This window comes from Melospiza melodia, chromosome 3, assembly GCF_035770615.1.
Source record: "Melospiza melodia melodia isolate bMelMel2 chromosome 3, bMelMel2.pri, whole genome shotgun sequence".
Classification (NCBI taxonomy): domain Eukaryota; kingdom Metazoa; phylum Chordata; class Aves; order Passeriformes; family Passerellidae; genus Melospiza; species Melospiza melodia.
Genome location: NC_086196.1, coordinates 109,612,350 through 109,633,365, shown reverse-complemented (window position 1 = coordinate 109,633,365; position 21,016 = coordinate 109,612,350). Strand labels below are relative to the sequence as shown.

At 41.7% G+C, this 21,016-nt stretch overlaps 1 protein-coding gene across 3 annotated transcripts in view; it reads left to right on the top strand.

Moving 5' to 3' along the window:
- The window catches only part of TP53BP2 (tumor protein p53 binding protein 2), a 55,959-nt gene that overhangs the window by 33,064 nt on the left and 1,879 nt on the right, over nt 1–21,016 (top strand). For 2 of the 3 annotated variants that reach the window (XM_063152552.1, XM_063152555.1), the window contains exons 6-17: nt 1,730–1,904; nt 3,275–3,456; nt 3,822–3,986; nt 4,395–4,632; nt 6,282–6,410; nt 7,598–7,740; nt 8,473–8,962; nt 9,364–10,145; nt 11,983–12,120; nt 13,176–13,309; nt 14,316–14,482; nt 18,015–18,214. In XM_063152552.1, the coding sequence (XP_063008622.1) occupies nt 1,730–1,904; nt 3,275–3,456; nt 3,822–3,986; nt 4,395–4,632; nt 6,282–6,410; nt 7,598–7,740; nt 8,473–8,962; nt 9,364–10,145; nt 11,983–12,120; nt 13,176–13,309; nt 14,316–14,482; nt 18,015–18,214 (2,943 nt within the window). The remainder of the gene's footprint in view (nt 1–1,729; nt 1,905–3,274; nt 3,457–3,821; nt 3,987–4,394; nt 4,633–6,281; nt 6,411–7,597; nt 7,741–8,472; nt 8,963–9,363; nt 10,146–11,982; nt 12,121–13,175; nt 13,310–14,315; nt 14,483–18,014; nt 18,215–21,016) is intronic. The other variant, XM_063152553.1, reaches the window with a different exon arrangement.

Here is a 21,016-nt window from a genome sequence, read left to right as displayed (position 1 = left end):
GCTTTGCTGGGGAAGGAGGCTGCTCTGGACATCTGCACTGAGTACTTTTCCTGTGTCACACACCCTCTCTCCCCCTCCCTTTGAGATCAGCTCTCTGTGTCTGTATGTTTAGTACCTTGTTCAGTTCCCTTGGCCCTCAATAATTGTATCTCAGGGAAATGCTTCAAGCCATGGCTTTCTAATAGTTCTGCAGCACCTGCTGAGTGATATGGCCTGTCAAAATAACCAATAAAACTTTTTCTGCTTGTGGTAAGAACAGGGGCAACTGTGATGCACAAAATTGGTCAGTCAACCAAGTGATGAGAAGTTTCACCTGAAATGAAACTTCAAGTTACACCTGAAATGTAGCAGCACAATTAATATCCGCATTTTAGCAGTGGGAGCAGCTGCCTTGTTTAATTGGCCAAAGAATTTTGCCCTCAGTTCCAGCTGGGATGTGTTTATGTATGAGGAGCCTAAACTTTCACAGCTTCTCTTTCACTCCCAGGTGATGGCAATACACCCTGGTCTTATAAATAACACTGTAGCCACAAGAAATAGGAACACTACTTTTACTGTAAATGATTTTAAAAAGAAAAAGATGAGTTTGAGTGTGGATAGCTCCCCATTGGGTAGGTGTTTGGAGAAGAGTAACCCTGTGGGTGTCCCTCTGGTAGGATTTTTCATTTCAGTGCCTGCCTGGAACAAACTTTCTTTCCTAGGTATCTCTTCAGAGTGACTTTCCATTGCCTCTTTCCTGCCTTCTGAAATCAGATGCAATATTAAAAATAGGTCCTGAGGGAGGAAAAATACCCTTTCTTTTTAGACACGAGCTGTAATCTCTTTTTTTTTTGGTGACATTTTCCTGCGTGGGAGTGACTCTAAAGTAGTGCATACACTGAGCCTGGTCCTGGTTTTCTCCAAAAGGCAGGCTCACTTTTTTGCTCTGCCTTTTTATTCCGAGTGCACAAGAATCTCTGTTTTCTAAATCTGACTGGTGATTTTTTTCTTTCTTTTGTGGGTTTGGCTTTTTTTGGAGGAAGTGTGGATTTCTAATGTTAGTAAGCAGTGGTAGTCTTGGATTATAGTGAGTGCTTGGGAAAGTCTCACTAATTGTACTCCCCTGGAGCAAACTCTGATCTCCAGAACTGGAAGCCATGTATAATGGCTAGGGATTTAAAGGAATTTTTTGTAGATGATCTAGTGCTCTCATGGTTTCTTCTAAGTCTAAACTAGACATATGTATGTAGAAACTGATAACACAGTGCAAAAAGATCCTCTCCGCTAAGGTGATATCTGTTGTTCAAATGAAGGCCAGTTCACTGTAAAGGTTTTCCAGTGTCTTGATATGTGGTGATCATTATCAGGAGATAATGATCTGATATCTGATCATTATCAGAGGTTTGGTGTGCAGCCATCCTCCATCTCAAGGAGGTTTTAGCAGAACTAGTAAAAGGTACAAAAGAGTAAAATGGAAAATAGCAATAATTTATGGAATACCTTTTACATATAGAATGTCTAATATTCTCCAGCATGACTTAGTTGTTTAAAATGTGATTTAATGTGATATAATGATAGATGTGATATAATGAAATATGGTAGAGATATGTAAAGTACAAACAGCATGGAGAAGGTGGAGAGGAAGAAATGTAGCTCAAAAGCTGAGTAATGATTAAAACAAATTATAAATGTCTTGGAACATGAATGCTTAAATTTTTCTCAGACTTCAAAATCTTTGCCTTGACTGCAGGAGCAGCGCCTGAAATTCCTGAAGCAGCAAGATCAGCGACAGCAACAGCAAGCTGCTGAACAGGAAAAACTGAAGAGATTAAAGGAAATTGCTGAGAATCAAGAAGCCAAACTTAAGAAAGTGAGAGCATTGAAAGGTCATGTGGAGCAAAAAAGACTCAGCAATGGGAAATTAGGTGAGTTGCTGCTTAGGAAAGGTTGCCTGGGATTTTTCATGAAATGCAATTTAATGAAAAATGTCTTAGAAGTCAAAAATTTCTGGTGATTTCAGTCAGTCAGAGGAGTTATTTACAGCATTCCAGGAGATGGTAATCTTAACAATTTCACATATTGTATTTATGTGAAAGAAAACTCATGGCTGACCTAGAACAAAATATATTTTCTTATTATATTTTAAAACATCCTGTAAGAGCACCCTGTATTTTGAGCCTAGCATGTCTGCTCTTTAATTACAGTGTACTTTTTTTCCATACTTGAATACCTTTTGCACCACAGTAACTTTTTCCATCCTTGATGCCAATACCCTACACATTTAGAGTGTTATTTTCTTGGCTTTAACAAAGCTTAGCTTGATACCCAAGTTACCCTCTGTGCAAGAGGTAACTAATGGCCAGATTAGCTGCATATTTGCTTTTTAGTGATGTGACTCTGACCAGGGTCTTGCTTGCTGTAGTACTGGTTGGGTGCTTACAGTTCAGTGTGTGGGATACAACCTTAAGTCTGAAATAAATATTTATTCTTCTGCCTACCTTTTCATCCTCTCTATAGAGCAGAACTTGTTATTTCCAGCCTGACTCGACTGAAAACATGAATGCATTGTTTTAGTAGGAAGCATTTTGGTTGACAGATAAAGCAAAAGTGTTTTTCTGTCAGAGAATCCCTTCTTGGGTTCTGTGGAGCAAAAGAAACTTATGTTTTAAGGCTTGGAAGGATGGTAGAATAATACAAGATCTTGGAGCATGTGAATCTGTTTTCCTGCACCATCCCCAGCAGGTCTGATTTTGGTACTTCCTTGAATTCTGAGTGATTCCTTAAACTTCATTCTGCAATAGAACAGTTTCAGCAGTGGGAGCAGCTGATGACAGATGTTTGTAATAGACCCAAAAAAGCTCTCTGAAGTCTTTGTTTAATGTGACAGCTTGGGTGTTTTGTCACTGAGTTCTTATGACCTAAATTCAGAGTTCCAAGTATCATAAATATGCCTTGTGGTTTAGTGAGCATCTTCCTGCTGAATTCAGCATTCAGTGAATTTAGGCTTCTCCAGATGAATTCAGTCTGGCATTGTGGTTTTGTTTATTTCAATACTTCAGAAAGTCTTAGAAAAGAAGTTCTCTTTCCCTCCCTGTCAGTGCTCTCTCTAAGTAGATCACATTTCCATAACCATTCTAGTGAGCCTGCGTTTGCCAGAGCTCAGAGGAAGAGCTGGTGTGACAGGGCAGTGGCTTTGGCTGAGCAGCCCTGCTCTGCCTCCTTAAGTGCTGCCTTGGAAGCAGCCCACGCTGGGCTGTTTCTCAGGGCAGCTATTGTGCTCTGCCCTTCTTTGCAGTGGAGGAGATTGAACAGATGAACAGCCTGTTCCAGCAAAAGCAGCGCGAGCTGGTGCTGGCCGTGTCCAAAGTGGAGGAGCTCACCAGGCAACTGGAGATGCTGAAGAACGGCAGGATTGATGGTTACCACGACAACCAGTCGGCTGTAGCTGAGCTCGACCGCCTCTACAAGGAGCTGCAGGTAATGGGGGCCAGCCTGGGACCCTCAGCTCTCCTGGGCTCAAAGTTGGTTGGGTTGTTTCTTACTTTGTTGGAAAAAAATCCCGTTGCTTCTGTTCCTGCTAGGACTGTGTTGTGTGACAGCCTGCATGCTGGATAGTTGTGCTGGGTTTAAGGTAAAGAGGGGAAGGAGCACACACTGTCTGTACCTTTCCTTTGTCTAAGATTTGGAGTCTAACCAAAGTTTTCTCTGGAGGGAAAACATGACTTGACTTTTTAGAAGGCTTTTCTCTTTCCAACCGTTTCCTGTCCTCAATCCTGAAAGTGAATTTGTTTTTATTTTGGTTGTTTTCCCCTCCTCCCCCACTGCTTTGTGAATTTATTCAGTTGAGGAACAAACTGAACCAGGAGCAGAATGCCAAGCTGCAGCAACAGAGGGAGTGTTTGAACAAGCGCAACTTGGAGGTGGCAGTCATGGACAAGCGTGTTAATGAGCTGCGCGAGCGGCTCTGGAAGAAAAAGGCAGCTCTGCAACAGAAAGAGAATGTACCAGTAAGTGGGGGCTATTTCATAACTAAAACATTAATTCTGTGTCTTGTCTCTACAGCCTGAAGTAAAGACTTGCTCGGGGGGAAGGCTGTGGAGATGCTAGACTTGTTGTCTTTATCCATATGTAGTGGAAGTCTTGTATTATTAAAGTCCTTTTTGTGGTGCATTAGTGTTAACCTAGTTACTCTTTACAGACAAGGCGTCTTATGTTGTCGTGGAATTTTATTTTAGATTTTTTTTTTTGCCATTACTACCTCAGCTTTATAACTCTGAGAGCTGTTTCAAAAAAGCACTTTTGATACTGGAGTATCATTTGCTACTTGTTCTATTCTTTTCTACTTATTTTTGAAACTCTGTGAATGGATACTGCAGAATAAAATTCTTTGTATTTTCTTTTTTTCTCCCCCCAAGGTTTCTTCAGATGGGAATTTACCACAGCCAGTGGCTTCTGCTCCAAGCCGAGTGGCAGCAGTAGGTCCTTATATCCAGTCCTCTACTATGCCACGAATTGCTTCCAGACCTGAGCTCTTGGTGAAGCCAGCATTTTCAGATGGGACACAAGCTCTGCAGGTACCTGATGGGCCACTGAAAACACAAACACTGCCCAATATGAGAGCTGGGAACAGTTCACAAGCTAAAGCTCCTGCAGGTAATAGCTTACAATTAATATTTTTTTGTCCAGATATGTTTTGTTTCCTTACCTCACAGCTCTGTTTTGATGCTTTGTCTTTTTAAAAGCAGAGTGTTATTTGAGATGCCAGTATTGCTACTTGCCATTTTTTCTGCACCAGTGAATATATTTTAGAAGCACATCAAAGTTAAAAATGAAGTAAATCTATCAGTGAGCACTTTGAGTTGTTACGCGGCATGGACTAGAGGAGGACTTTTCTATAATTTCTATTATTTTCTATAATTATTTATTTTCAAGTTCTCCTAAGAGCTATCAAACAGCGTGTTTGAGTTTCTAGAGGCAATTCTAGTACATACCTGGTGCCTGGATTTAAAAACTGGCAGTGCCAAGTTTTCTGATTGTGCATTTTGGAAATGACACCTGTAAATGACAGATTTCACAAAGGAGGTGATTGCTTGTAGCACAGAAACAGCAGTGAAGTTACTGACCTGCTGGAGAGTGAGGTTTGGCCTTTCCTCCTTGGAGAGTTAATGGAGATTTGTTGGCTTCTCTCTGTGGCTTTCTCCTCTGAGAGACAGTTCAGTTCAGCAAGAGAAGCCTAAAGAAACTTTTAGAGAGTTGTAAATATCTCTTCTGTGCTGTCCTGAGAGAAGATTCCCTTTTCAGCTGGGAGAGAAGTGAAACACTGAAGCAAGAAATGCAGACTGAGCTTGCTGAGTAGTTCTGTTTATTTTCTATCTCCCTTCCTCCATCTCCAGTTCTGGCAGATACTGCAGTGAACGTTGCACAAAAGCAGCTCCAAGTGTCTCTTGCTGTATTGGAGAATGAAGGATTGTTTCTTTTTATTTGGTTTGCTCATGCTAAAACTACTGGAGTGGAATTTAAGCTCTAGACTGCACAAAATTTGAATTTTTGCTAGAGGAATGCATGGTGGTTAGCTATTTGAACTAAAATATCACCTTATTTTGTAGCATTTGGACAAAAGGAGTGCTTTCCTAAAGAGAGTTTTTAGTACTTTGTCAGAATGAAATTTTCTGCTGCTGCTTATTATTACTGTTTAAATTTAACATTACTTAGGTTATTTAGAATTTAATAGAGAGAATTTGGTGAAATATGGAGACTGCAAGCATTTTCTTAGTGGTTTTTGCAGATCTCTACTTCAGTGATCATAGATCTTTAATGCAGACCCTATATGCATATAAACACTGAGATGAATTTTCTCCTGTTTTGGCTATCCCTGCCAGAGTCTGTCAGTGCTTTAAAGCATCATGTTTTTCTTTGCACAATATATCTTTTTTATACGTAACATTGTATCACTTTTAGCACAGATACTCAAGGAAAATTTCCTACTAACTGGAAATAAGCCAATCTAGAGAAGTTTCTTTTTTGAGTGCTTTAAATGCAGATGTGTGCTATAACAAAGAGTTTTGGTGCTGCTTTTGGTAGTTGTTCTTGAACTTCATTTGCATTCTCTTTTTGAAACAAATGAAAGTCTCTAATGAGAGGTTTTATAGCTGTTAACCTCTATGTGATACTTTTACATTGGCTAGACTTGACTCTTACAGAAAAAAAACCTATTGTAATATTGTAATCAGTCAATAAAATATTGTAATAAGTCAGTAAAAACTAATATTCTAGCTTAATCTGTTCCACTTAATCTCTCCTAGGTTCTGTGGTCCCCAATACAAAACCTTCCCCATCTGCTCCTGACTGGAGTAGTTCAAGTATAGACAATCATATTAATCAAGGATCAACCTTGACTTCAGGAAAAGGAATTGTGACAAATGAAGGACAAGGTATGTTCTTGTGTGCTTGGCTAATCTTAAAATTTGGAGAATCTAGTTGATGATACCTCTCTTCTGAATGCTTCAGTAAATAGTTGAGAATTCATTTGAAAGCACAAAAGAAATATCAAAGAACGTTGCCGTTGCTTTGCTATTGGAATCAAAAGGTGACCCCTGTGGCAGGGAGAAATGATGAGGACGACGACTCCATGGATATCAGAAGGCTAATTAATTACTTAATTATACTATATTATTCTATATTATATTACATTACATCTAAACTGAATCTGCACAAGCTCCCAACTCAACTCAACTACCCAGAATCTCATGACTGTCTGCTGGCTGACAGTCTGCACACACACTTGGCCCTGACAGGCCAAGGAAACAAAACACCATCACTCTGGGTAAACAGTCTCCATATTGCATTCTACTTTGGCACAGCACAGGAGCAGTGAATGAGAGAAGAATTGTTTTGATCGTTCTTTTCACTGCTTCTCTCAGGTTCAGAGAGTGTGAATCCCACACTTTGCTATGGTGTTGCAGGGTTTTAAGAAAAAAGAAACCAAACTCACAACTTGCATCAGGTGGTGAAGAAGATCCTAGTTCCTTCTTACATGCCCCTGTTGAATTTGCATAATACAGCATTTGACAGGCCCAGCAGCCCTTAGTGCAGAGATAGGATGCAAAAAGCATCCCCTGCATGCACTCTGGTAAATATTGCACACAGCAGTATAGGAAAGCAGGACAACCCTGATGATGAGGAGGACTCCATCTTATCAGAAGACCAATTAATTACTTTATTATATTATTCTTTATTATATTACACTGTATTACACTGAATCTGCCAAACACTCAACTACACAGAATCTTATGACTGTCAGCCAACTGCCCCAACACACACACCTGGATTCAATTGGTCAGTGAATCAAAACACTCACACCAGAATCCAATCAAGCAAATTCCTTCAGGTAAATAACCTTCCTCAATACATTCCACTTGTTCCAAAACACAGGAGGAGTAAATGAGATAAGAATTGGTTTTTTCTTTCTCTCTGAGGTTCAGAGAATGTGAATCCCAGAAATATCTTTGGGAAGTTGTGCCTTGTTTTTTTTCTCTGTGAAGAGAAATGCAGCCACACAGCAGGACCTTCACCCTACAATTGTGCCATCCCTTGTGAAAGTTGTCTCCTCTCTCTTCAGCAGCAGCTGAAGGAGAAGCTCTGTTACGAGACAGAGAGAAGAAGGTGCGTCCGTTCTCCATGTTTGACTCTGTGGAGCAGTCTGCTGGGCTGGGCACGCTGAGGAAGAACCAGAGCAGTGAGGATCTCCTGAGGGAGGCACAGGTATGCAGGGAGCCCTGGCTGCTGCTTCCCATCTGCCAGGCCTTACCCACAGCTCTTCTCAGAGCTTTCTGCCAGCTACATTAGAAGTAGTGAGGTCAGCTTTTAAAAGACTGCTTCTAAGAAAAAAAAACCCTTAGGCTTTTTGATAGCTCCAAATGATTCTCTGCAGTCACTGTGATGGGAATCTCTCTTAATTACTTGTACAAGTGTGTATTTTTTCCCCAAAGATACAAGGAAGCATTTGCATGTTTGTTTGTTTTTTTTTTTTTTTCAAAATCATCTAGGTACTTTTTTCACTCTTTAATGCAACAGTGTCCTTCAGATGTTTGACAGCAGTAAAACTTACCACCTCAGTTTTGGCATGAGGACAGGGTTTGATCAGGTAGAGGTACACTAGCCTACTACTGGGGATGACAGGTGCTTTGTTGGAGAGCAGCCTCTTGCCAGCTGAGTGTCTGATATCTCTAGAGAAATTACTGTGCCCTGTCATTGCTCCTGTTTTAGACATAGCTGTTACAGAAGAATTAAAGAGAATAAGTTCAAAGTATTTAAAAACATCAGTGACGATAAAAAGTTTAAAGCAGTTTCTTCCTAGTGTCAGTGATGTTGTAAAACTTATTACAGCAGTAGTAGACATTAGATACTGTGTATACTTTGAGGCTCTTTGGTCCTTCATAGCAGAACTCCTAAATCATGTTTTACTGTTTTATCTTGATTGTTTTTGTCTTTCAGACAACCAATAAAAATGTAACCAAGGTGCCACCACCTGTCCCCACTAAACCAAAACAGATAAACTTGCCTTACTTTGGTCAAGCCAGTCACCTTCAACCCGCTGATACAAAATTGGATGGAAACCTGCAGAAGCTGCCTTTGGCTATTGCAGCTGTGGGGAACAAGCAAAAACCATTGGCACAGCAGCCTTCTCATCCTTCTCAGCAGATACAGCAAAGAATTTCAGTACCTCCTGCAGGTTCTTCCTCTAGCCAGGATCAAATTCTTCCTTCCTCCAAACAGGAGAGTCCTCCAGCAGCAGCTGTGAGACCTTTTACTCCCCAGCCATCCAAAGAGACTTCGCTGCCACCATTTCGAAAGCCTCAGACTGTGGCTACCAGTTCCATTTATAGCATGTACACCCAACAGCAGACCCCTGGGAAGAACTTCCAGCAGGCAGTGCAGAGTGCTTTGACGAGGGCACAGACCAGAGGAGCACACTTCCCGAGTGGTAAGCATGTGGCTCTCTCCCTCTCTTCTGTCTGATAAACCTCAGATAGATGTTCTTTCCACCTGGTTTCTGAGTATGAAGCTGTTCTTCAGGGGAGTTAAGTGGGTGAGGGCAGTGTAAGAATCTTGGATGGATCTTCCTTGCTATGTAAGAGTGTTAACAAGAAGTGCAGAATGTATGTCTTGGGTTTGCAAGACAACTAATGGTAGATCTGCTTATCAGATCGGTTCTGTTCAGTTTTTTGTATTCTGCTTCTTTGCTCTACATAAAGAATACACAACCTGATTCACCTTTCTTTGTTGTTGTACTCTTGAACATTTGTTGAGTATTGAGTATTGCTCTCTCGAGTATTTGCTGTTGTTTCAAATCCCCAACCTTGTTTCCCCTGACCTGCTCCACAGTGTACGGCAAGCCCGTGATGGCAGGAGCTGGCGTGCAGAACCAGCCACCACAGACAGACAACATCTACTCCAACCTCCAGGGCAAGCCAGGCAGCCCAGAGCCCGAGATGGAAACAGCAGCCTCTGCTCATGAGAACCATGAACCGGAGAGGATCCCCCGTCCCCTGAGCCCCACCAAGCTGCTGCCCTTCCTGTCCAACCCCTACCGCAACCAGAGCGACGCTGACCTGGAGGCGCTGCGCAAGAAGCTCTCCAACGCGCCCCGGCCGCTGAAGAAGCGCAGCTCCATCACTGAGCCTGAGGGGCCCAATGGCCCCAACATCCAGAAGCTGCTCTATCAGAGGACCACTCTGGCTGCAATGGAGACTATCTCAGCTCCCTCGCATCCCTCCAAGCAGACGGCATCGGCTGCCAGTCCTGAAAGCCCAGTGGAGATCCCAAATCCTTATCTAAGCACGGAGACAGAAAAAGAAACGGCTGCTTCCGTGCCAGAAGCAGCTATAGCTGAGGAGCCAGAAAGCACAGCAGCAGAGCAGAGTGAAGCTGCTCTTCCCCCTGTGCCTTTGGACCCTGTCCCTGAAGCTGTGTCAGACAGCGATGAACTCACGCAGCCCAAGCCAGAAGAGCCAAACCTAGAAGCTCCTCTGCCACTGGAGGTGTACATGGAAGAGTATCCTCCATACCCACCACCTCCCTATCCATCAGGGGAACCAGAGAGTTTGGGAGAGGACTCATTCAATATGAGGCCTCCCGAAGTTACTGGACAGTTTTCCTTGCCTCCTGTAAGTATTAGCTTACAACGGGGGTGCCCTGTCAATAAATCATCTCAAGTGCTGCCATAAACCGTGTGCATTTTGTTGTAGAGCTCAGGCAGATGTGGGAGAACAGTCACACAGTCTAGAAGTCTCTCTGTTTGTATCTGTTCTAGTTGTGTGATGCTCTTGTCTCCAGACAGTAATGAAAAGTCTCTCTTGTCCTGAGAATTAATGACATAATGAAAAGTTTCAAATGAAATACACAAATAGTAAAACTCTACAGATCTGTAAAGAATCCTTCCTTCTAGAAGTCTGGCTACACCCAGATTTTACTTCCTTTTTAAGAAAAAGCTGATTTTTTTTCCCCTTTAGATACAGATTTCACAAGCATTTCCCACTATTACTAGTATGAGCTGGGCACTGATTTTCTTAATCTTGGATTGCATTTGTTTATCTGACAGTGCCTTTCTTGAAAAATATGTAGGAACAGACTTCTTTAGTTTTTATCTAAAAAACTCATTTGTAGATATCAGCTGTTTGTACTTCTTTTACTGAATGTTTTCTGAACTGCTTTGTAATCTGATTTACCATCAGTCTAGTCTCAAGTTGCATCAAAATGGAGTCTCTTGGAGCTGGGAGGAGGCATTTTTACTATTTTATTTTGCAAGTTTGTATCTGTTTGAGGTACGATGTTATCTCACTGTTGCAGAACAAAAATGCTTAATGTTTTTGGTTTCTCAAAGACTTTCTTTAAAAACCTATGAAGAGTAGAGTTTTGATAACAGTTTTCATAACCTGATACATGAAAGTGTTTTTTTCCTCTGTCACTTCAGGGCAGAGGAGTTAAAACATTTAAATATGCTTTTTAACCTTGTAATTTGTGCATGGAGTAGACATTTCATGTCTTCATGCTTTAAAGGTTTTGTTCTTGCTCCCTTTTACAAGGAAGCTTGAGTGGTAGGATTTCCTGAATTGTGAGAACTCACTTCTGCTTGGTTTTGTAGTAATTCTGCAATGCTGAGAAGAAACCAGCCCAACTTCTTGATTTCATATTTAAATCTGTGGGTTGTTCTGCCAGGCTCACTCTTGGAAAAGCCTCTACTTTTGATATTACATACAAATTTACAAACAGAAGAGCATTTTCATGGGAATCTCTACTTAAATATCTTATCTCCACATGCCTGCTCTTGCAGAGTATGAGTCAGTTCTATTCATCTTTGCCTGGACATCTGTCAGAAATTTACATAGCCTCGTGAATGGTCTTATTGCTGCTGCCCAGGCAGCTGGGCTGAGTGCTGAGCTAATGCAAGCATGTTCCCTAAAGCAGCGGGTACAAACTCAGCTATAGAAATACTTGGGAATCAATGGCAGCATCTACAGCAATTCTGCACTTGGTTCTGTATTCTCCTCAAACCATTTTCCATCATTGTTTGCTCCTGTTAACCTCTGGTATACTTGCAAAAATGTTGGGAACTTTAGATCAGCACTTACATTAGTGTACTTTGTGGAGTGTGCTGCTTGGTTTGTCTAACAGCTATGAGAGTTAATGGTGAAATTGTCCGAAAAACAAGCAAAAAAGCATCTTTTCCTGGTCTTTGGTAGTTTTGCTACTTTGTTGATGTTTGATCAAGATAACTTCTGTATGAGAGTTGAATAATGACCGTGTCCAAAGGTAAAGACAGAGATCTTTCATAACATGCTTAACCTAATATTTTCACAATGTGTTTGGGGACTGGCAAATAATACTATAAATTTCCTATTAAACACTTTTCTAGTTGACAGTTTCTGCTGTCATTCCCAAATAAGCACTTTTGGGAATCTTTCCAGGAAAAAAGTGTTTGTAACTTGTGTCACCTTTTCACAGGGGAAGAGGACGAACTTGCGTAAGACTGGCTCCGAAAGGATTGGCCATGGAATGAGAGTGAAATTCAATCCCTTGGCATTGCTTCTGGATTCATCTTTGGAGGGGGAGTTTGACCTTGTGCAGAGAATAATTTATGAGGTACAAATGCTAATTTGTAAGACAAGGAATTTCAATCCTGGTTGAAACTGGGAAGTAATAGTTTTTCTGGACCATGCCCGCATGACTATGTTTGGAATTTGGCCATGCCCACATGACCATATTTGGAAGTTGACCATGACCATATTTGGGCATGCCCTGATATTTGGAATTTGGCCATGCCCCCATGACCATATTTGCAATTTGGCCACGCCCCCATGACCATATTTGGAATTTGGCCATGCCCACATAACCATATTTGGAGTTTGGCCATGCCCCCATTTCCTTATTTGGGCATAGCCCCCTGCAGGACCATATTTGGAATTCAGCCACGCCCACATGACCATATTTGGGCATAGCCCCACCCACACAACCATATTTGAAATTTATCCATGCCTACATGACCATATTTGTAATTTGGTCACGCCCACATTTCCTTATTTGGGCATAGCCCCTCCCACATGACCATATTTGGAATTCTGCCCCACCCACATGACCATATTTGGAATTTGGCCATGCCCATATGATAAATTTTGGGCATAGCCCCCACCCATATGACCTTATTTGGGCGTAGCTCTGCTCACATTAGGTTATATTCTAACCTAATCATACTTAGTGATCATACTTGGTGGCTGATTTTAAGTGTGTTAAATCCACAGTGGATTTTTAGCATCAAGACTATAAATTTACGGGGCACCTTTTCCTCATTTTTTATGTAGTGTTTCATTCCTCGTCTGCCATGTTATCAGATAATTTGGTAGGCAAAATCCCTGTGAACTTTGCTCACAGTTAAATAAACATAGTTCAGAAATCTATTGAAAATGCTTTTAGTAAGCTATCAAGATCCTGTTGCTCTGAACCATACCGTTAAAGGGAAGACTGCAAGCTTAAATATGAATCTTGGTGCAAAGTTGGTAGTGAACGTAGTCTTTGTGCTCGTGTCCTTCCTATAAATACATCACAAATTCATATTTCAGAACAAGTGATTTTTGTATGAGAAGAGATGTTTATTCCAGAGAGTTTCACCTGAATGTGATTGTTCCTTTCTGGCTGGCCAGGTGGAAGATCCTAGCATGCCCAATGATGAAGGAATTACTGCTCTGCACAACGCTGTGTGTGCCGGGCACACGGAAATCGTGAAGTTCCTGGTGCAGTTTGGGGTGAACGTGAATGCTGCAGACAGTGATGGATGGTGAGGCTTTCATTAAGTGCCTCCTTATGGATGTTCTCCACTAGAGTCAGGACTTGGGAGCTGCTGCAGGTCCCTCACAATGTCCCTTGCTTTTCTCCTGTGGAGCTGGCAATGAGTTTCTTTCCAAAGCAGAGCAACAGCAGTTCTTTGTGGGGTATCATATGGGACTGTGCAGATGGGAAAATTGGGAAATTGAAGCAATATTCCTGTATGAAAAAGCCATTGTAGGGGTGTGGACACAGTTGTCAGGAAATTGCTCTGTTTCTTTGAGGTACTGGAGGTAGCTTATAATGAGCCTTATGCTGAAATTCCCAATATCCTCTGTGAGATATCCTATAACTTACTCATGCTCTGGGCAGTATCTAGCCCTGCAAAATCTCCCCAGTTCTTTGTCCAATAATCAGCCATCTTGAAACTAAAATAAAGTGGAAAGCCATAACCTTCAAACAGCCTTGCAGCTGATAATGTGTTACAAATCTTTTTTACAAATAACTAGGGAGATTATTTATGGAAGGCCCGTGCAGGGGGTAGTGATTTTACTGTTATTTCTGCCTATAACAGAAGTGCTTGAGGCCTGAAACTGAGTAAAGATGCTTGTGCTCCCTCAACCTGAGGGGTTATCACAATTACATGCACTTGTCACAAAGTCAAATCTCAAAGTAATTATCTAGATTGTAAGAGGCATGATGTCAGGAAGATTTCTGAGTGGATTTTCAATATTGATTAATTGTTGAATTTTTAGTGCCTTAATGAATGTTCCTAAAATGTTAATGGATTACAGAAAGGTAGAATAACTGGAGATCTGTATGGAAACTTAGCTTTAGGGCTCAAGCAGCTCTCAGTAGCTCCTGTTCCCTGTGCAAAGTGATTGCTTTTGATGTGCTGAGTTAGGTGCTGTGCTGGCCTGATTGCCCAGGTCCTGCAGGCTTGGGTGCTGTTTGCTCCCAGGGCTCTCTGAGCACTCTGTGAGCAGTGGGAGTGAGGTGCCATCTTTCTGTGCTTGCAGGACCCCTCTGCACTGTGCAGCCTCCTGCAATAACGTGCAGGTGTGCAAGTTCCTGGTGGAGTCGGGGGCAGCCGTGTTTGCCATGACCTACAGCGACATGCAGACGGCCGCGGACAAGTGCGAGGAGATGGAGGAGGGCTACACACAGTGCTCCCAGTTCCTCTATGGTGAGTGCCAGCCCGAGCCCTGCAGCACCCCAGGGGCTCCCTGCTCTCGGGTTTTGTGTTGCTGGAATGGCTCCTGAGGGATTAAAAAGTCTTTTTTGCCAGCCCCGTGATCGAGGAAGAAATTGAGATTCCTCAACTTCTCGAGGTTGTTTTTTTTCTCTTAACTATTACATTCTTTCTCTGACCCACTGAGGTCTGTCCAGCAGGTTGGGTTGAGGCACACTGACCACCTTCAGGCTGGTGTTATCTTTTTATACTAAAAACTATGTGTACTTTATTTACAATAATTTTCCAATACCTATCACCTATGTTAGACAGTCTGTCGCTGCCCTAAAACAATCCGAAAGTGTCACCATCACAGCAGAAGATGGAGGGCAAGAAGAAGAAGGACAGGACACACCCAGATTCCTCCGTCTTGCCTCTTGAACCCCCATTCTAAATGCCCAAAATTCTACTTTTTCACCCTGTGATAACTTCACTATCATTCTACTCAAACCCTTGTGGCTTGTAAATCTTCACTGAATGAAAGTTGGTAATTTTTTCCATCTAAAAATTGAAGGCACAGAGGTCTTTGACTCTGTGCCAAGGTCTCTGAGCCCCCTGACAGGGTCTGGAGTCCTCCAGGGCAGCCAGAGCGGTGTCCTGGGTTCTGACACCTCTTTGTGCATGAGGAGGGGTGAGTTGCACACTCAGCTTAGGTGCCTGTGCCTCTTGGAAAGAGAGGGGTTTTCACCAGCTTCAGCAGCTTCCTCAGTTCCAGTGAGATTAATTTTGTAATACCCTGTGGAGGAGAGCTGAGTAACAGGAGGTTTCTTTATATAAAAAGCTTTGTCTGAAGCATGTGCACTGACAGATGCACCACTTAGGTGAATCTTGCCACATAAGAACTTCTTTACATGAAAACAGAAGTGATATGGATATATCAGTGGGCAGTTTGTAGCTGTTAGCTGGTGTCTTGAAATGGGTATTTCCTAATGTGCACCTTAGAAGCAGAAAAGATAATGCCAAGTTCCTGCCTTGATGGATGTTAGTAAGTATTGAGTTTGACTTTACCTTCCTTTTTTCTTCACTTGCATTTAAAAAGAAATCCCATATTAAGTTTAGATTTTATTCAAATAGAAAGGCTACAGAGATACTATCTTTGAATGGAGAAAAGGAATTCCCCCTAGGGTGTGATGAGTATTAGGCAGTGAGGTTTTACATTACTTTACTGTATGTTTTGTGTGTAATGAGGTTTTAAATTACTTTTCTCTGTTTTGTATGTAGCTCATGTCCCCTAGGCACACACCAGCTGGTGTGTCATGTCTCTGCAAGAGGTTAGAGTAACAGCAATGTAACACAGCAGAAAAAGCTGTAAAACTGCCTTCCTGCTTTTGTGGCACAGCTGAGAGCTGAGTTTCTCTAAGCTGCTCCTAAGCCAGGAGATTTCAAAACAGTCTGTCCAGCTGTCCTCATGAAGCTTGAAAACTGTGTCTTTGGTGCCAAATATACAATTTTCTCTGTAAAGGGAGGAAGCCTTTTTAACTGGCATCAAAATTTGTAGGCCAAGCAAAATTCCATTTGATTTTGCATCCAGACTCTGAGGGAGGTCATCAACACCAAATACCCAAGGAAGATTGTAGGATTAGATAAAAAAAAAAAAAAAAACAACCTGTCTAATATTTTAAACTGGTTTTATTAACTCAGACATTAATTAAGAGATGTTATGTTTGTGTTGAACAGCTCTTCAGGAATTTGTCTAATTCTTAGATTCAGATAAATTGCCCATGAGATCCTATGAAAGGAGGTCCATTTTCTCATTATATACAGCATGAAGAAATCCTTTCTTTTTGTTTGTGGGGTTTTTTATGACCTGCCATCCAATGATTTCACTTGATACTCTGTTTTGTGTTGAGTTAGGAATCTTCTTGTGTTATGAGATACAGTCCTTTCAGGACCCATCAAAAAGTAAGGCTTTGGCCTATTAAGTTTGACCAGTTTTTCCAGATTGAAACCACTGAAACTATATCTTGATGGTATTGGTTGTTCAGCTACCAAAGTTCCAGAAATTAGTCTTATTGCTAAGACTGGTTTTGCTTGCCTGTAGTTACTGTAAGAAATTATTCCCTGCCTAAAACTGCTTCTGTAAAAGAAGTTTGGGAATGTGTATCTGTTTCCAGAACTGCACTAAAACCTGGCCCTCTAAACTCATTGTTAAGCTAATAAACCCTGGTATAATTCATTGTTCCACCTCATCTTTTTTGTTGCAAATGATGTCCAATATCAAGTAAGAGGTACAGGTAGATTTAAATAAAACCAATCATCCTTTAGCATTGATTAAATTACAGGTTTGATGCTGCTGAAGTATGGAAATTTTCATTTTGTTAAATGGAATGCCTGTGCTGGCTCTGTTTGCCCCACTACCCTGGTGTGACCACAAACACCCCTTTAGGACACCACATGTATTGTGTGAATCTTCTTTATCTGCTTTGAATGCTCAGTGCTCAATCTTCCCTGGATGCAGAGCATGGTTTTGGCCATGCAAAGCAAGGGAAGAGTTTCTCTAAGCAGAGCTTATCATGCGCTGGAAGTAATTTAAGTAAGTTATGTGCTGAGCTGGTGTGCAGAAGTGAAGAATTTGATTTGAGCAGATGTAGGTGGTAATAGATACTTGATGAAAAGGGAAATAGTGTGCAGCATACTCTCTGCTCCTGAAAACACCAAAACCAACCAAAAAATCAGAGTAGAATTCAGTATTTTAAAATAATTACCTAAGAGAAAGTCAACTGGTGTACAAACTAAGATACCTTTTCCAGTTTTCTGCCTAGAGGCTGAGGAAATGGGTACAGAAAGAAGAGTCCCATCTCTGGCTACAGCTGTAAAATGAGGAAATTCTGAATAACCCTGCAGGGTGCTTGTGTGTACTCCAAACCACCTTGGTCCAGAAATCCTTTATCAGAATTGTGTTTCTGAAGGCAGTGTTTAAAACAACAAAAAAACCCCCAGTGTTAGAAATTAAGAACTACTGAGATAACCAAAAGCAGCTGCAGAGTAGCAGGCAAATCTCTCAGGTACAGGGCTGAGATGCAACTTGCTTTAAAGTTCTGAAATAAAATGACCCAGGTGGCAAATGACACCACAAGCATCAAAATGACAGCGGTGGTCAACCCAAGCAGGTGTTGCTATCTGTCTGTGACAGAAGGAGATTACTGTTGCACTAAGAGTACAGAAAGTACTCTTGCTTATCACTTAGGTCTAGAAGGTGTGGACACAAAAATATAACCTTTTATCAGTCAGTGCTGCTCTCCCCATTTGCCTTGTAGTTTTTGAGCATGTGTAAGGAAGGAATTTGTCTGCTGTAAGTAACTTCACAAAGCCACTTCTTCCAGGGCCAGCTCTGAGTAGGCAGCATGGTGCCAAGTAGGTAGGAATTTTGTTGGTTTTTTTTCCTGGACTGTCTTCCAGTAAAAATAAAGGAGTCTTCCCTCCCATTGTCCTTTTTATTTATATCTTTCCTTCTCACTTGAGCTGCTCTGTGTTTGCAATGTTGCAGGAGTGCAGGAGAAGATGGGGATCATGAACAAAGGAGTGATTTATGGGCTGTGGGATTACGAGGCTCAGAACGATGACGAGCTGTCCATGAAGGAAGGGGACTGCATGACAATCCTGCGCCGCGAGGATGAGGAGGAGATCGAGTGGTGGTGGGCACGGCTCAATGACAAGGAAGGCTACGTGCCCAGAAACCTGCTAGGGGTGAGTCCTGGCTGCTTCCAGAGCCAAAAAACCCCATCCCTGCATGTGGAGTGTGCACAGCATTGTGTTCTCCTTGGGTCTCTTGCATCGAGGTTCAGCTTTTAGAGTCGGGAGGAAGGGGGTGACATTCTCCATCTTTATTTAGCGAGTTGAATGTCTTGGCAGAGGGGGTTAACAGCCTCTGTTTAAGGTACTTACCCAGATTAATGGGTGCTGTAGGAAGTGCCCCCTGTTGACTTGAGTGACAAAACTATCCTTTGTCTCCTTAAAAAAAGGAAAAAAGCCCAGAATTTCTTTCCTCAATTAGCAAAAAAGGCCCCTCATAGGATCTTGGGGACTCCACCTCGAGCTTAAGGAAAGCCAATTAGACAGGAACCAAAAAATCCCACTTAAGCAATTTACTAGGAAAAAAGAGAACAAAGGAACCAATGGCTTTTGTGGGGTGTTTTACCAGGAGCAAGAACTTCTTGCACCTGGCTCAGGTTTTCTTTGTAAAGGGTTTTGTTATTTTGGCTTTTATTAAAACTTTTCTGTTTCCAACACCACCACCACAGAAGCCATCCTGCTGATTTTATGCCTTCTAAGGTAGCTGAGCTATCTTGGGTGTGACATAAATCTCCAAGAGTTTGAGACCTGGCTTGAGGAGACCATATATCAGGGTGCACATAAGAATAACATGTATCACCACCCTGCTATACACAGCAGGCCCTAATACCAACCTTGTCTCACCACCTTAGAGGAAAAAAAACCAAAACCCCAAACATGACATGTGAATAAGGCTTTCTTGAGCATGTTTGTGACTGTCATATTTTCTGAAAAATGTCTTTGCCCAGGATTTCTCTCCTGGGAAGCTGAGAAGCCTCAGAGAAAAAGGAAAACAATATTATCTCATTTGTTTCTCTTGTGTTTTGCTGCTTTGGAATGTGGCTGGAGATTGTTTATCCAGCATGTGAATTGTTTTTACTTATTGGCCAACTACAGCCAAGCTGTGTAGGACTCTGACAAGAGAGTCACAAGTTTTCATTAGTATCTTTTAGCCTTCTGTCTGTATCCTTTAGTATAGTTTAGTATTCTTTAATATAATATAAATCATAAAATACTGAATTAGCCTTTGTGAACATGAAGTCAAATTCATCATTCTTTCTAATGATGGGGGTCTCAGAAAATACCACACATGTCCTCAGGCACATGGGGTGATTTTAGGACTGTCCTGTGTAGGGCCAGGAGCTGAACTCAGTGATTCCTTAGGGGGATCCTTTCCAACTCAGGATATTCTATGACTTTTTGAGAATTTTCCCTGTTTCAAAAAAGTGGTGTACTGGCACAAAGGGCCTTCAGAACTGAAACCTGCATGAGGAGTGAGTCATGAGTCCTTCCCTGTGTACACAGGGCATCTTTTGATCCAAGGAGATAAGCACTGCAAAAATCTAGGTTATCTTTATTTTCTAGTGTTGGAAAACAGATTACATAGCTCAGTAAAGGCAGATCTTTGTTTTCTCCTATACTTTTAAAATAACATTTAACTACATGTCTAAGGCCTTACATGAATGGCCTCTCCTTCTCTTATCACCTTTTGTATAGTCTTTTATTAAAAACAACAGTGTACAAATAAGATACTTTCAATTATGTCCCTGTATTTCTCCTCATAGCTGAATTGCTAGAAAATGATGGCAGATGGACACATATATAAAAACTCCATTAAGCTTTTTTCTGCAATTCTAGTTGCCCTGGTGCTGGAGATAAGAGGTTCTCCAAGATTAACCACTGTGAATTTTAGCTGATTGATGTATGATGCTTGAAAGAGGCTGAGCCTCCTTCCTCATGCAGATAATCCTTAAACTGGTTGGATTTTGCAGAGCAACTCTGTCTAATGCAAAATCAGTTTTCATGTCTGTACCATTTCCAGGTCAGGCCTACACACCATGTGCTGTAAAATCCTGCCTAACATTGTACTCCTGCTCAGTTTTTTCCTCTCCAGAGTAAACATTTCTAAATTGAGAGCAGCTATTAGCCCTGCACAGTAAGGTTAAAATGGCAGCTTTTTGATTTTTGCCTGCCCTGGGGTGAATAGTGCATGTAGTGCTTGTTCATAAGCTTTTGCTTTGAGCCTGAGCACAGGTGTGGAAGAACACAAGGAACATCTGTGTTTCTAGGGAAAAAAAAAAAAGGCACAAGGCAGCAGAGCTTAAACTGGAGATCAAAACTTACCTTTGTAAGCACAACACGATCCCATCAGAATCTATGGGGAAAACTTCACAGTATTTATTAACTGTGACACTCCTGCCACTGAAATATCCTGTGGTGATTCTCCAAAGCAATTATTGGCCTTTTAATATAGCAGCTGGATTCTAATCTATGATTAGAATAGATCTGGTAGATTAATATATTCTTACTTTTATCATAGTTGCTTTTATCCTTTTGCAGCCAGGTGTACTGAATAAAAACAAGGATTAAATGATCTGTATCAGTGCTCTACCCTTCTTAGAGACTCCCTGGCTCCCTGTGCTAATAAGATAATTCTGTCAGGTGCTGTAACTGGCTGACTTCATCTCTAAGAGTGGTGAAATCACAGCATGCTGAGCCACACCTTGTGGAGAAGTCATTGGCCTTGGTCTTAGTCCCTGAGAAAAGAGTAAAGTCAGAGTCTGGTTAAAGAGAAAAGGAGGCAGCTTTGAGGAGAGCTTTAGGCTGTGATGTAAACATGCATTGCCAGTTAGAGCACAGAGGATTCATCTCTCCTAACTGGGTGAAGTGTCTCCTCCTATTTTCACGTGCCAGTGGCCATGCTGTGCAGAACAGCTC